Here is a 17,113-nt window from a genome sequence, read left to right as displayed (position 1 = left end):
TTTAGAGGCATCAGGCATTATCTCTGGCTGGTCGGGGAGGCCCTTTCATGGCATTGTGTGGCATGAAAGGGCCATCGGAGTCGGTGGGAGAGATCATTATCCGACACGGGCTGAACAGAAGGAAGGGAACGGGAGCTGAATGTGTGAGGCAGAGCCCGAGGGTTTGCTTTGACTCATACCCAACATCACAGCCTTTATACTAATCCATATTTAATTAGACTTTCCTTCATTGCTCCCTCCCCACTTGTTTACCCTTGCTATGTTGTTTTATGGGATGTGGAGGGAGGGAACGGGGCACGGGTAGAAGGTATTGAGGTTGACATGGGATTACTATTAATAAGCACAAGAGGGGAGGGAAGGTAGAGCCTAGTGAGGGCTCTGGGGACGTAGCTGTGTTTCATTTCATTAATTGGATATTGTGATTCAAATAGCAGCCATGAGCTCGGAAACAATAACCTTTCCTGCAACTCGCGATGTGATGTGTTGAAATTTCAATCAGCCTGTTGTTATGGTGTCAGCGGTTGCATAGAAAGCGCCCGTGAGTAATGAGTAGCACTTTGGACGCTAATGAAGTGACGGTCTTGTCTGATTTGCATTCATCAGGTGCCTTCAAAGCCTTTAGTGGGAATGATGTTCACAGAAGTTTCTGCTCCGTTAAGTTCAAATGAATGTCTTCCTGCATACTGTCATTGGAGAATGTCTCGGGATGACTGACTTCTCATCAGATCCATTATTAGAATCTGAAAGCTGTGCTGTGCTCTATCGTGGAGCAATGGAAGCTCGCGAGTCCATTAAACTGTATAAAACCACTTTTTTTTTTTTTTTTCTTCCCTCCTCTCATTTCTGAAATGAACATTTCAATCAGCGTGTTGCCTTTGGGAAGGATGGCAGATGAAGGTCAGTATAAGTTTCAGCGGTAATAATTAGATTCTTTATTAGGCTATGCCGCCGAATTCAGCTCCGAAGAGGAATGGTGCAAAGAGGCAGCGCTGGCCGGGTGTTGACTTAATGTCACCCATCCATTTTGCTTTCGCTCTGGTTGGCCTTGCAGGAGCTGGAAAATGGGAGGCTCATTCATCACTGGGTTTCTCTGGCTCTGGGCGCCAACATGCATTCAGTCATAACTCGAGTGACAGACACACACACACACACAAAAACACTCTGGAACAAAAGAGGGCTGCGTACACACACACACACACATACACACACACACACAGATCCATCTCAGTGTGACTATAGCTAGAATAACTCGCATGAAGCGTCTCAAGATGTAAAGGCGCATGAACTCACACACCTGTCACATATATACTGTGACACGTCTGCTCCCCGAGCCACTCGTGTGTGCAAATATAGTCAGACCTGTGCTGAGGTTTGTCACTGATTGACTGACAGCAGCCCGGGCATCTGTATTCAGGCGGCGCAGTGTGACACCGGTGACGTTTTAACTGTTTCTCATACATTTTAAAACCATCCTCCCTCATTTTCCCCTGTTTTCCTCATCCAGAGAGGAATCCCCATCGGCCAGTTCTGTAAGGACTTCAATGAGAAGACGAAGGAGCTGAAGGAGGGAATCCCTCTCCCGATCAAGATCCACGTGAAGGTGCGTCTGCGATTCCTCGCTGTGGGTCCCTCCGAACCCATTCATGACCTTCTCCACTTAACATGCCTCCCTCTCACGGTTTTGGTTAATTCATCCAGCTGCATAACATTACCATAGCACTTCCATTATTCATACTCTACCACTGAAGTAAGCCTTTTCCATTTGCATTCATTAATGAAGCAATACCCAGAGGAACTCGGAGTCAAGAAGCATTAAGTGCACACAGGAAATGTGAATTACTCAGAAAAGAGGTGTTATGAGCTTGTAGTTTTTATTTTACACAACCACATATTGTTTGACTCGTCACACCCCCCCCCCCCCCCCTCGCTCTCCTCCGTGTGCTGTTGTGTCCTTTCCACTGAGTAAATGTGTGTTGTAATGAGGTTTGTGATGTAAGGAGGGGGAAGCCTAATCCTTTAAAAGGCGTGAATTTATTTTGACATGCAATATTCAGCCAACAGCTCTGCCATCACGACTGGGGCCTCGCTGCTGCCGAACGTTGCCATCTGCTGGCGGTGCTCAGCGCTGTGGTTGCTCTCTTCACCCCGCTCTGTGTTGGTGTGTTCATGTTTCAGCCTCTCAGATTGATGTTTCCTCAGCTCAACTTTCACCTCAGGCTAATTCTCGCGCTGCCTTTCATCTCACTTTAGAGGACTGCCTTGACATTACGGGGAATATGCTTATTTACTGTCTTGCAGAGAGTTGGATGAGAAGATCAATAGCACTCAGCCAAGAGGCAATTAGCTTAGCATAAAGAGTGGAAACAGGGGGAAACAGCTAGCCCGCTCTGTCCAGAAGTTTTAAACGTTCTTTATCCATTTAGGTTAACCTATAAACAAGCAGACATCTGGCAAGATTAAGATTCCGACATGCTTGTGACCCTGTGAGGCTGTACAGTACTGACTCACAGCGGTGCTTTCAGCTAAATGCTAACATCAGCGTGCTAACATGGTATGACAAGTCCAGCTGAGGCTTATGGGAACAGCACTGATAGTACATGAGTTTCATCATGAACCAAATACATTGAAACACTACAAAGAGTTTTTTATTTGGTTATGAAACAGTCTCAGTTTAGGAAAAAAGGACCCTCAACTAAATGATCGGCTATTTCTTTAAAGCAACATTATGCAGAAATTGGCATTTTGCGCGATATGGCAGCCCCAAAAAATTCTGATTGCACCAGCACTGTCGTAACTACAAATCAGGTCTGTAACATTAGCATCGTATAGTATCGATACTGAATATGTTTTCAATCCTTTTTTTTTTATAGCAGTATTGTTACTCATGCTCTGTCTGTGTTTTCTCTTACAGCAAGTTTATAAAATCACCACTGTAGTGCCTACATAGTCCATGTCTGCATCCGTTACATTTAATCTGCCTGCCACAAGCGAATCTATCAAGAAAACACTGATCATCTCTTAGAAACAGTCTCACTGCTGTTTTTTGTGTGTGTTTTTTACATATTTATTCCTCAGAGATGAGCAGACTCACACAGGCTGCGAGGACTGTACACTATAACGCCATGAGGTTATTATAAAGATGTATGTGTAATTAGAAAAGATCAGAGGAGCAGAATTGACCTGTGCGGGGAAATGTGCTTCTGACCAGACTGCAGGCACTTATTTTTTTCCACTTCAAGCACTGATGGTTACTCCAGTTATTCTTGTCAAGTCATCGGGTCGGATTCCGACTTACCCGGGCCAGATAAGACACACAATTTAAACCATTTTTTATGGTGGAGTGCTGAGGATCAATTGAGGAGTTTCTCACAGCCCGAGGAAAGAAGCTGCTCTGTAGTCTGATGTGATTCACTTTACCCCCCCCCCCCCCCCCCCATCTTCATATTACAGTTTGATCTCACACAAACAAAAATATTTCCCTGCATCCTGCAAAAAGTTGTGAGTAAAAAGAAAAACTAGTATAAAAAATGTGTTGCGCCTTTCATTCACTCACTTCCAAAGCAAACATAAAGGGGTGAGCGAATCAAGATTTTTACGATGAAAGGCTCATACAGCTTTTGTTCACAGGGGGCAGCAGAATCAACATACAAATAAGGTTCCTTGTAGCGGCTTTAAACAAAATACATTCTTGTCCTGCTACTTCTGACTCACCCTGAGAGGAATATTGATATGTGCACCAAATTTCCCATCAATCCATCCAACGGTTTCAGAGATATTTCAGTCTGGAACACAGTGGTGGACCGACGGACTGAAACGGTCATCCATAAAAATGACAAGTCGTGAAGTTATGTACTGGAAGATGATTCTCGGCTCACGGTGGCTCGGTGCATTCGCCTTCTGGTGTCATCTTGTCACACAGGTTGCCAGATATCAATTTATGTTTGGGTACAGTTTAAGCAAACATGACATAGCCGATAAATAAATGAGGCAGGCAGATTTTGGTGTACGTTGAACAGAGCAGGCGAACTGTTTCTCTCCGTAACAATTATTAAGATCCTGGTAATAAGCATCAGCTAATAGGTAATAAGTCCTTTATGAGTCTTTTTAAGATGCTTTTTGAAATATATAAGATTACTTGAGTGTTTTAAAGATAAATCATCATTATCTTTTATCTTAATATTTATTTTATTATAGAATATAAGAACGTTATAACACACTGTTTGTTAGTGAATAGTTAACTGCTAAGAAATGAATGATAAAGAATTTATGTATCTAATCAAGCAATAAAAAAAGCTTAGTGAAGGTTTAACAATAACATAATAGTTAAGTTAAACTGATGTGTGATGCTGTTATAAACATAAATAACCCTTTGGACAAAAGCTTCTGTTAAATGCCCTAAAATTTAAATGTACGTGCTTTACGACCTAATTAACTAATGCTTAATACAAGGATCTTTAAGATTTAGTGTTACAGATCAACTGTGTTTCCACTCTTTGTGCTAAGCTAAGCTAACGCCTCTCACCTACATCGCTGAATGTAAAAATCTCAAATCTTCCTTTAACATTGTGGTGGTTTACTTGTTCGTTCACCGAAATCTACTTTTTTCCATCTCTGTGTTTTTTTCCTCTTTTTCATCTCGCCTGTCAGAAAAGCCGCTGCAGTAAATGTTTGCGTTTTCGTCCTGTAAAAATGGAGGATGAAACAACAGCGAGCTTCAGACCTTTGCAACTGATATGTTTTTTCATAGATGGAGAAGAATTCTGTTCCCTCTGTCCAAAGGTCAATACTGTTAGATAACACGGCTCAGATGACAAATCACCTGCTCTATAGTATCTCCTCTGTTCCGCCCACACTTTATTGCCCTGAGTTTTTTTTATTTATTTATTTATTTATTTATTTTTCTATTTGACAGGTAACAGATAATCCAAAGTAAACTTTCCTCAGATGATTCATTGATTGGCTCGATATGTCAGATTGCAATAAATAAAGGTCTCAGGCTGGGGATTGAATCTGAATTAAAAGAAAAGGGAGAAAAACATAGCGAGGCTGAGAAGATTACTTTTATTTTTAGTCCTGAGGGGAGGATGGAAAGGGCGAGCGAACGAGGCCGGAGGGCAGTTGACGATGCAACGGTAGACGGCTCGTCCACACAGCGTAGATTACTCACTGTTTTAATGAGTGTTCACATTGATCTGTCTTCTTCAACACTTTTAATTGTCAAGTATCAGAATTATCAGCTACCTCTGCAGTTCTCCTCATCATTGTTTTGGTTTTTCGGACTCACAGTAACTGGTGGTGTTCAGATGCATGCAACCTGAATACGTCTGATGCGTTTTCTCCTCTTTGAGAAGTCGGCAGACATGTGGAAAAATGCCCCATCGTACACGTTAAAGGAAGTGAAATAAAACTCCCGGATCTATCTCTTTATCTGTTTTTGCACCAAAAGGTAATAGAGTCTATTCTGGCCATTTATCCATCCAAGTTTCAAGTAAATCCATTTGATTGCTGACAAACCAAGCAACCAACAAACAAACTTGGGTGGAAAGTTAGCGAGCTAGCTGGTGAACATTAAGCAGCTTAAGAGCCAGAATTGGTTGGTGGAGACCAAAAACTGAGCTAAAATGAGTGACTGTTGGACTTAAATTCATCAGGTGACCAGAAACGTGACTAAAAAATACATGCTAAGCATGGAAACAAGGCAGCGGTAAACCAGCAACTCTGTTGTGTAATGTAGCCTTAAATTTGTGTTTATTTCAAAGGAGTCTGGTTGCTGCAGATAAAGCAATATAACTGGTTCAGCTTCTGACTGGAACGGGCAGTCTGATGAGGCAGAGAATATATTCTAAATATAGCACAGACTTGAATGGAAATTGATGAATCGTTGATGAAATTAATTTTTTAGCTGTCTAAAATACATTTTGCTGCTAAACTAATCCGGGGCAGAACATTAATTAGCTACCGACAACGGTACGCCTACTGATTCAAGATTCAAAAGCATTGCTAATTAATGCAGGCAGTAATGGAAATGTGTGTTTTGCTGGTGCATGTCTCATTAATATACTCACAAATACATATAAGAACATCAAATACACATTAAAGAGAAGACATTACATGTGGAACGTACCCATCTGTACTTCCCTGACTATGGATATGCAACACATTCAACCCACTTCTAAAAAACAAAACCGTCCCTTTGAATCGTATCATGGCCTGAAAGTGCTCTTGAAAGGAAAAAAAAAACCACACAGGCTGAGGGTAGCACACAATAGAAACAGGAAATTGCATTGAACTTTCGCCGGGGACTTTCTAATCACAAACAAGAAGTGTTGTCTCACCTTTTCTGTAACCTGAAACGTTGTCTAATGAAATGTTGTTGAGCTTTGACCTTCAGAACCAAAGTAAACAACCGTTAACAAAAAAACACTAAATGCTAATTTACTTTTCTGTTAAGAGCTGGTGCTCTAAGGAATATATCTGATGTACAGGTTGTTATATTATCATTTTTGTTTCTGTCAGAGTAATAATTGCCTTGAACACGAAGCAATTAGGCCCCAAAAAGTAAAGGAAAGACTTGTATCTGTGAAGGATGAAAGAAAAAGCAGGTACTGATTCATGAGGAACCTTAAATACTGAAGATGAGAGGGAAAGATTTCTGCACAGAAAACACAGACAGGATCATTGAAGACGGCGAGGAAACCAGTGAGCGGTCGATTGACATTCGTCTGAGCTTTAATCATCTCGCCTTGATTTATAAAAGGTTTCTTAACTTCTTGAAGTTTAACGAGGCAAAGTGCCTTGAATTTTTTCTGGGGGGGGGGGGGGGGGAGGTCTGTCTCTGTCTGGTTAAACCGTACGTCCAGAATAAAGTGTGATTAAATTTCAGTCAGAAACTTCAGTATGTGTTTCAAAACACAGAAAAAGTATAACTCATATCTCCGCTTTTAGATTCATGTTTTAATCATGTTTTAATTATATTGAGTTTTTTAAAAATTCATTTAAGGGATTATCGAGAACCATGAACTGATAGATTTGTTATGTTTGTGTCCGGAGTGGACACAAGAGTTGTTTCCTGCAGTAATCAATAAATGAAGGAAAGGTTTAACATCCTACATGTACACAGAAAGAACACATGGTGGGTTGTGAAGGCTTATTCTGATGGTTTTCACTTTCAATTTGGGGGTTTGTGGTCCAAAAAAAGAGAAATATTGTATTTTTACACCAGGTTTATCCCAAGCAGTGTGTTGACTGCTTCAAAAAGCTTTTTAAAACATCATGTTTGACTTTTATATTTTCGAATTTAACACAGTAGGCCTGTCGAGCTTTGGATTTCTCTGCATGATGAAGTGTTACGCTTTAAGCTGCAGTAAGACAGATAATCGACATTTGCAGAGTCTGGAGGCTTAGTTCCTATTTTTTTTTTTTCACAACTAAAAACATAAGTGTTTGTAAATCATTAAACATTGTGTTTGTCTGCTCTATGATGAGCTTTCATCCTTAGCATGTCTGGCTAACAACCTTACTTGCCACTGTGGTAACCTGACGCAGCTTTATTACTATAAGCCTTTCAAATGATATGATGATATTTTCTGTGGTTGCAGTTTAATTATTAACCAGTCCATCCATTGTGTTGCATTTCCCCGAGCTCACGTTAGTCCTGAAAATTAAAGTTTAAGGCCTTTACCAACAGGGGAAATTACGAATGAATGAAATGAAAATGTGAAGCGCTGGTTGACGACTTCATGTCGGTGTGAAAGCTCCAAAAATGAACCTTGAGATAAATATGCATCGCTTTTTCACCATGTTATATTCATGTTCTGTGTGAAAGCACTTGTGACAGAACAACAGCTGAAAAGGGAATAAAATGACGTCCAAATTACGATTCAGATCTTTATTGTCGCTGTGCAAAACGATGAAACTGCGACGAGTCTCCCTGAGTTGCGCAGTGCAGAATATAAGATAAAAGTTTTAATAAGACAACAGAATTATAAGATAAAATGGCACTGAAGAAGAAACTGAAGATGATAATATTACTAGAAATAAAATAGGTATCGAAAGGATTGTCGACACTTACATTTATTTATTTCTTTTACAAAATCCAAGTATATAAATAGTCTGCACGTATTTACATACACATTAATTTGTAATAGATCTAGTTTATTGTCCAGGTGCCAATAAATTGTTGTTTAGAGGCCTTTAGTAACATCAGCAGCAGCTCTGTATGTTCTGTGAGTTTAGAAACCGCCACCGACTTCACCTGAGATAACGGCATCATGTCCGCCGAACACATTGGCACGTCTGCAGAGACTTTTTTTTCTTGGAGGCTAAAGTTAAAACATCCTTGAAAATACAGACAAGTATTAAAGTTAAGCAGAAAAACAGAGTTACCTTGGAATGACAGTTTGGTCTTTATGTATCTTTACTGTACTCATTATATTGGACTAAATACATCAATACAGCAACACAAGGACAAATCTGTTTATTTACATTTCTTCTACGTGATGACGAGTATTCAGTCTGAGGCTCTTTTTATCTTCAAAACAGAAAGACTTTCACAATTCACATTACGGCAATTACAAGAGCAAAGTCGAACTAATGCATTGGCTATTAAACCGTCAACTGGGCAAAGTTTGCATCCACTTAGAAGGGTATTGACCTTTCAACAGAATCTGTGTAATCTCAGAGGGCAAATAATCAAGGACAAGATTCCTGATCTTCATCCTCATTATAATTAAGCACTGCGCTCAACCCTCTCATGAGGAAGGAAATTAAAAATCTCCGTGCACCACGGAGTTCTGGTTGGTGGGGTATTTTTAATCCATTTTAAAAGGATACATTTGCGAGCAAGAAGAAGCGTTTGTCTAATAATATGTTGTGATGATGAGAAAGTGCCAACTCCTCGGAGGGCAAATAATCCTGGATCTTTTCTTACTGCAGTCTGAAATATACCACTTAGATATGTGACTCCAGCACCTGAAATCCGTTCACACCCCTAAAAGTGGTGAAAGTGAGTTCCAAGATTACGATTGACTCCATGTGGGGATAAAGAGGTATTTTTAAACTCCAAGAGCTGGCTAACGTTAGCGTCATCTGCAAGCTGCAGGAGCTGATGAAAGCTGCTAGCAACAGTCAAGTCAGTTTTATTTGTATAGGTCAGAATCACAACCACAACCACAATCACAGTCACAGTCAGTTCCTCAGGGCGACTTTACACTCTGTACAGTAAACAACATCCTCTGTCCTCAAACCCTCAATTCAATAAGAACAAACTATAGCGGTAGTGAATGAATGGAAGATCCACAGAGGAGTCTCCGAAGCCTGACAGATAATCAATGTTGTGTGTACAGAACAGACAATTTCAATTGCGATGTCTGATTGAAGTGCGTCATGTGAGTGAACATTGTGGATCCAGGAGGACGAGCGAGCAGGTCGAGGATGTACGCAGACTTTGATTCTTGTACAAAAAGTACAGACAGTCGTCATTCCAGCTGGTCGATGGCTCTAAAATGATTTTGTCTGCCTCTGTCAGAAATCAAGGGCCCACGTTTCAAAAATAATGAGGAATGTCAATCAGAAATCAATTGTAAAACTGTGCTATTCAACCGTCTGAGTGACAGTCGTAGCCGAGTGTCGAGGCTCAAGCGAACAGTCAATCAAACCAATGAAGAAGTGTGGATTTCCTCTGATGTCTTTTTTTAAAAACCCTGTCTCCAGCCCGTTCCTTTGCCGAGATTTTAATACCATAAAGTTTTAATGTTCACACCTTTGATCACAGCTTTGAACTCTAATTCTTCTGTCTCCTCAGCCCGACAGAACCTACGACCTGAAGATCGGCCAGCCCACGGTGTCCTACTTTCTCAAGCAAGCAGCGGGCATCGCGAAAGGTGCCGGAAAGACAGGTGAGATGTTCTGCTGCACTGATGTAACTGCTCCACTTTTCACCCGCTGAGCCCCATCCTGTAACGGACACACGTCTCTCCCCAGGCTCGGTTTTGAGCTTTGCTGTGATTGATGTTATATTCATGACGTGGGGGAACTGCAGCGGAGGAAGGAAGTGGCAAAGGTGGAGTGTTAGGAAAAGAGAATTATGAATTTCAACCTTTAACGCTTCAAGCCATCCGCAGCCTCGTTTCACCTGTTGACTTCTAATACCTCCCACACACACACACTTTGGCCGCTTTTGTGTCAAACTACCCTTGAATGTTTATTTAATTTTCACTTCCCTTTACCTCTTTATTCAAACTCTTGTTTTGTGCGTGAAGGCCACGAGACTGCAGGGATGGTGTCCGTGAGGGCGGTGTACGAGATCGCAAGGGTTAAATCCGAGGATGACTGCTTCAAAATGAGGAACGCCTCCATGGAAACCATCGTCAAAAGCATCGCCGGCTCGGCCCGTTCGCTGGGAATCAAGGTCGTCAACGAGTAAGTCCTGATCCTGCGCTCGGTGTACAATGAACCTGACGTGTGTGTGTATAAGCAGTGTTGTCAGAAGCATCAGACGTATTTCTGCAGGGCTGCAAAGAAGCAGCAGGTGAATGATCGTCTGTTGAACGCATTTTGTTTATACGCTGCTTGTCATGATTCTCAAAGACACTTTACATTATCACATTTTAAAAGGAGACGAGAACAAAAAGAAACAAATGACACACATCCGAGACCCCTGACAGTACAACGGGACCTGAACTCGTTATGAGGAACCATGAAGAACCGCTAGTCATTTAAAGGAACAGTTCACCCAAAAATGAAAGTGCCATTGTTATCTTCTCGCCTCCATACCGATGAAAGGTCAGGTGAAGTTTGGAAGTAAAGAGCCATTTTGTTGTTGTCGTTTTACATTTTAGTCCCCATCTCCTTCAGTCGTTTAGGAGAATGCTGCAGCGCTGTTTTGCTGTGAAGCTCCAGAAGTGTTTTGTGAACTATAAAATCTTCACCTGGCTTTGCTTCAGCATCATTACTGAACTTGCATTTTTTGGGGGTGAACTTGAACGTCGAGCATTACTCCAAACAGAGTCCTCTGAATTATTCATCTGTTATATTTACGTCGGATTTCTCCTGTCATACAGCTTCACAGTTTATAGTTGGGCTACAGTCAGCTATTACATTAGAAAATAAATTTGGGTGCAGAGGCCCAACAACATAAAGCCTTGAAAACTTAGATATATATACACCTTTGTATTTCCAGTTCAGTAGCTCCCCATACTAAAACTTGATGATTAGACAGTATCTGCTGTACTACCAGTGCACCGTATATGATCAGACATTATTCTCTTTTAGATTTTATGTCAGGTCCTAGTTTGGTTTATTGTGCCGGACTTCACTTGGCCGCTGTAATAATGACACCACTCTGCTTATAAGACGCTCCACTCCTCCGTCTGTCCGTCGTTCTGTTGTTGAGGCTTTAGTTGTAGTTGCAGTCGAAATACATTCATATTTTGTTGTAGAGGTCACTTTTTATTATGCAGCCCAACTCGCCTTATAGAAAAATAACATGAATAATAACATGCAGGGTACCTGACAATAACAAGCAGTCAGCGCAGCAACACCAGAATTACAGTCTCCGAAATTGAATCAGCAACTCTCTCCTGGCAGCGATGCTGGACCCTGTGGTTTAAGATGTGTACTGCGTGATAAACAATGTGCCTGGCTTGGTTCCAGCCAGAGACCTTTGTCGCATATCATCCCGACCAACTCTGTGAGCTGGTGTTGTCAAAAATATTGATTTATCAGTACATACCGATCCTGAATGTTTGAAAAGGTTTCGGTGCTCGGATACACAGACAGAGCAGCTACACTTTCTCTGTTGCTCATTAAAGATGGCAAGTGCGAAACGTCCACGACCGGTTTTCAGTTGACGAAAAGAAATAAAGGAGTGCAGTTTAGAAATGCGTCACATTCCAGGCAAATAAACAGGGAAAGGCAAATGATGCAAGAGCAGCGCTAACAAGCACCTGAAGGCCGACACTTTTATGAAAAACTTCCGCATGTTTGGAGGCAGCTCCCTTTTCAGCCTCACTGAAGTGGTTTACGAGGTGGCCCAGTAAAGTGCTGTTGATAAGTGTGTTGTCCTGTTGTCGGCCCAGCAGCCATTTGTAACTCCCTGATAAGCTAATCCCTCTCGGAGCTATCAGGCCTGAGGAATCTCTGCCGATAGGAAAAGACCGACTGTGGTCCGAAGTAAATTAACTTGCATACTGCAGCGCTTTAACACCAACTACACGAGAGTATTCTACAGTTATATGCCCTGTAGTGTTGAACATCCAATATCAGTAATTTTCAAGGTATTTTAGTGAAGTTACACTCTCCTGTCCATTCTCTAGTGTCCTAACCTACCTGAAACTAAGCAGGTTTTATAAAAGTAGGTATGTATACTCAGAAACTGTGCTGCTACTTATTGTATTGTGTTGTTTGCACACTTTTCGCTGCTGTGTCAGATTGGATTTCTCCTACAGGGGATCAATAAAGGTTCATCTTCTTGGACATGGTTCGCCATCCCAGTCGGCAGAATAAATGTACGTTTCTGCAAAACCAAAGACATGTTGAAACTTTCTTTAGGTTCAAGTTCCTATTTTATGTCGTGACAGCGCTGTGCCAGTGCTCTGATTTGGTTAAAGCATAAAAAAAAAACATGGTTCGGCATTGGAAAGGATCATGTTTTGGCTTGAGAGATACCTGTTTTGGTCGCAGTGTGGCAGTGAAAGTCTGATATCGCGATGGCCCTGCTGTAACCCTGTGACACATATCGTACATATTTGAATGTATCAGTGTTTGGCAGAAACGTAAACTGCTGACATTTTATCGTGGTTACTGTTTCTGGGTAAAATAGCCGTCTGAACACTGCAGGAAACAGAAAAGTCACTACTAAAATCGTGGAGGTTGAATTGGCAGCGATATCCCAAAGTCACCCGCTGCGTAATGTCCTGTTGTATAAAACATTTAAATTATACATATGTCTGCCGTTTGTATCCGAATGCTTTAAACACCGCCACACTCACACCAACTCACTTTCTCACCCGTGAGGAGCTTTGCATCTTAACATCCACCTTTGTTTACTTTTAGATATTTATCATTTATTACGTGCGCCGCATTCCTTGTTTCAGTTCAGTATTCTCGCACGATCTCAGTCCTTCTACCTGCCGCATCTACTTCTCCTTCAGTTAATGATATTGTACTTCTCCCAGAATCCCTTTCTCCCCCTTACTTAAAACTTAACATGTCTTGCGGCTGCAGAGCGTTATGATTTATTGAGAGTTCTGTCAGTGGAGAAATTGGTATCTCTGCTTCTCTTCACAATGGATGTTTCCCCGGACGGTTGTTGAACACTGCTGCATTGTGGCGACTCCACAAAGAAGAAACACGGCACTTTGGTTCTGAGGTGCTGATGCCAAAAACTGTGTTCAAAGTTAAAGTCGCTGATAGATGAAGTATAGACCTGAGTCGTAGAAATGTCTTCTATTAAACATCACCGGCTCCACTCGAAAAACATCCCGTTGTCGTGTTTGTCATCCACATTTGTCGAGTTTTATTAAACTCACCAAACTACTAAATGATGTAGGAACGTAAGGAACTGCTCAATTAGATTTTTACTGCGGCAGTACGTCAGAGTTTGGTGTAGCCGATTATAATATTTTCCGTCTCTTTCTCCTTCCTTCTTCTTCAGTCTGTCGGCAGATGAGTACAAAATCTTCCTGGAGCAGCGGGAGGAGAAGCTGAAAGCTGACGCGGCTGCAAGTGAAGCTCTGACGGTGAAAAAGAAATGAAGACCCCCGAAATCAACGCCCTCATTCCTGTTTTTACTGACTGTGTGCATTCATACGAAAACTCTGTTAATGTTGTTTGACTGATCTTAATAAAACAGTTGTTATGCGGATGTCTGTTCTCTTAATTGTTTTGAGTGTTTCAAAATGATTTTAACAGTTTTTTTTTTTTTCCGTCACCTTCGTCTCAGCAACAACAGCATCTTCTGAAATTTGGAGAATATTTATGACCGGGAGCGTTTCGTTTCCTCTGAGCCGAGCTAATGAAACTGTAATTGCTCTGTCTTGGAAGGATTTGTACATGCAGTCTCTTTGATGTTATTATCTATTATTAACACTTCTGGAAGCGATTTGGATCTTCGTCAGGTTGTGCAGATGGTTTCTTGCACACTCGGCACAGTTCTCATCAATCCGTGATCCAAAGGGCTCAGCACATGAATTAATGCAGAAACATCACACGGGCTGCTCAGTATAATGGTTTATTGACTTTTAACGGAATAATTGTGTGGATGTTTGTTCAACGCCTAAAAATGGGTCAGTCTCATTTAATGCCTCAATATTTAATGCCCCATTGTTAAACCCAGACTGAACAATTAATCAATAGACAGGAAAGTTGCTTTTCAACCATTTGTTTTACAAGTAATTGAGTCATTTGTCAAGCAAAAAATACCAGCAATTAAATAATTCAGGTGTTTCAGAGTGAGGATTTGCTGTTTTTTTTTGTTTAACATTTGTACGTTTCTGTTGTTTTGACTGTTGATGAGATCAAACGAAGAAGATAGAAGATCCCTGATGACTCTGGGACAATTAACTGAGAACAAATTCCTTTATTAATGAGGAAAAACATTTGTCTGATTGAAGCTCCTGTTAGTTAGACAGTAATACTGACGCTCTGGGTTTCCTAATTCATCAAATGTCGATATTTTTGGGATTGTAGGGGAGGATACCATCTGAAAGCGCCAGACCTGACACTTGAAAATCAACAGTCTTACTAACAGGAGTTTTGATCAAGAATCTTAATAATCTCACACTTTGTTTAAGGGGACACATAATTCTTAATTAGTTGTTTATTACTGCAGTGGACCTGCCATCCCAGTCAGAATTCCAGGTCAGAAGCCCGAGTTCACCGACATAAACAAAAATGACATCACAGCAGTTTGGCGGCACACATAGTGAACAATGACTTTTTTTTTGTACCTCTTCATCACTTCTTACTTCATGATGTGTTTGTTTGTATTGATCTGTGTTCAGTAGAAGTCCTGATGGTCTGTGTGAGGAGCCTCTGCTGTTAAATCTGCTGCAACTGCTGTGGAGTTTGCAGACTTTTCATTTCAAACACCCGTTTGCAGCGAGCGTCCATGTTTTTCCAAGCTAATTCACCAGAACTCTTTTAGATTGGAAGTTGGAAATACTCATTTCGGAAACTCCTACTTCAGACTTGCATTGAACACACCATTAGTAGCATATCAGCTGTTTATTAGTCATTATAGAGCACATGTTAATATATTCCACAATATTCTACAACGGCCAGGCCGTTAACCAAGTTCTCCCTCAGTAAGCTGATAATTATGGATTGTTGAACTGTTTCCTTTAATAACACTTAAAGGATGTTTTATACTTATGTAACAAAATACTGAACTACAAGTGTTAAAATTAACTCCTGATTAAAACAACATTATGTAGGATTTGGCATTTTGTAGTGACTTGGCGCCCCCCACAGTTTCTGAGTGCAACACCACTGACATAAATACAGATCCCAGGTCTGTAACAGTCTGTCAGGTGTAATGTTGGTGCTAACTACAAACAAAGCTCATCTTCTGTGTGATGTGATGTGATGTGTTTAAAACTTGTATCTCGAAGTAAACATGTGTAACGCTGTGATCCGACCCTCTCACTGCAGTTACATAATGCAGAAACAGGTCACAGAAACACCATCCGCTCTATTACAAGACACTTTACCATCAGAATGACTTTGACGCTGTTATTTTAAGGTAAAGAGAATAAAGTGTTGCTTTAAATCAACCGCTCACCCGCCCATTATGTGCATTAAGACTTCATTGTTGCTGTAATTGTTCCTTCTCTACACGTCGGCATTGATGAAACTCTTCTGGAGTGATTTAAAGTTCCCATGAAAGGCGGGTGGAGTGCTGTTTGCTCCGGCAATACGTGTTTCCTGTCGAAACAGGCGGCCAGGGAGCCATTCGTCACTGATATCGACTGGCGTTTGCTGCCGCCAGTAGTGCTAAATGTGCATTACACATTAAGGGAGGGGTTATTGGTCACAAAGTTAGTATATGCCCTTGAGTGCAGGATGAGTCATCACAATTTTTTGATAAAGTTACAAACTCTGAAATATCATTTATTTAAAAAAAACAAAACTAATATACAAAATGACTTTTTGGCACCGTTGGACCTGATGTATAGTCATAGTGTCTATAGAGCAAAACGTGTTGTAAAAACATCTTGAACATGTTGATTTCATGGGAACTTGAGAGACCAAATCCACCGTCCTCTCTCTGTAAACACTTAAGTTTAGCTGAACCTGGGCCCCTGCCAACAGGACCATGTCTCCACCGTCTGTGGCTCAGGAGGTGGAGGAGGCTCTCCATTAATCACATGGTTGGACTCCTCCTGTCCTGTCCAAGTGTCCTTGGGAACTCCATTTTAAGCAGCTGCTGCCATCGGCTGCTGAGAGAGAGTCAGACGTGGTATTAACATCCGTCTGAGTGAGCACAAGTGGACATGCATCCAGACATGAGTCTCAAGTGACCACTTCCCCGCTCGCTCTGTATGCAAATAAACGCGTACATCACTGGGTCTAACACATACAATGTTTTTTATACAAATATTCATGTGAAACATTAGCCGAGTTATGAAGAAGGCCAGAATAATTAACAATTCGTTGTGGACAGCATTTCCTAAAGTATATAAAGCTTCTCTTATTCTAACAACTCACAAAATTGAGAGTTTTCAAAGGGAGTCTGGGGACTTTTCCGCGAACGACAATAAATTTGCCTGAATGGGCAGCAAAGAGTGTTTTGGATCAAATGAAAAGCAATTTTTGTTCAGTATAAACATCCACCTTTGTGTTACTCTTCCTTACTACAGATCAGCAAAGAAACAGAGGGTTACGTCTTTAAAGTCACTTTTCCTCGAATCCGTAGGTTTATGGAGACAAGATGTTTTTTACACAAATAAAGAAATTTCTTCATCATAACATTAGCTGAATTATGAAAAAGGTCCAAATAATTAACAATTTATTGTAAACAGTGTTTTCTGAAGTTTTTACGATTCTCTTATTACAACAACTCACAAAATTGAGAGATTTTTAAAGGGACTCTGGGTCATTCTCTAGGGGCAAA

The 17,113-nt window shown here is 41.0% G+C and overlaps 1 protein-coding gene across 2 annotated transcripts in view; it reads left to right on the top strand.

Moving 5' to 3' along the window:
* Positions 1-13,864, top strand: part of mrpl11 (mitochondrial ribosomal protein L11) — a 49,836-nt gene extending 35,972 nt beyond the window's left edge. Inside the window, exons 3-6 of one of the 2 annotated variants that reach the window (XM_030396527.1) lie at positions 1,505-1,600; positions 9,803-9,896; positions 10,260-10,419; positions 13,655-13,864. In XM_030396527.1, coding sequence (XP_030252387.1) covers positions 1,505-1,600; positions 9,803-9,896; positions 10,260-10,419; positions 13,655-13,754 — 450 coding nt within the window. In that variant the 3' untranslated portion in view covers positions 13,755-13,864. The remainder of the gene's footprint in view (positions 1-1,504; positions 1,601-9,802; positions 9,897-10,259; positions 10,420-13,654) is intronic. The other variant, XM_030396528.1, reaches the window with a different exon arrangement.
* Positions 13,865-17,113: the final 3,249 nt, after the last annotated feature.

The sequence above is a fragment of the Sparus aurata genome, chromosome 18 (assembly GCF_900880675.1).
Source record: "Sparus aurata chromosome 18, fSpaAur1.1, whole genome shotgun sequence".
Taxonomy (NCBI): Eukaryota; Metazoa; Chordata; class Actinopteri; order Spariformes; family Sparidae; genus Sparus; species Sparus aurata.
This window is presented reverse-complemented; position numbering and strand designations above follow the sequence as displayed.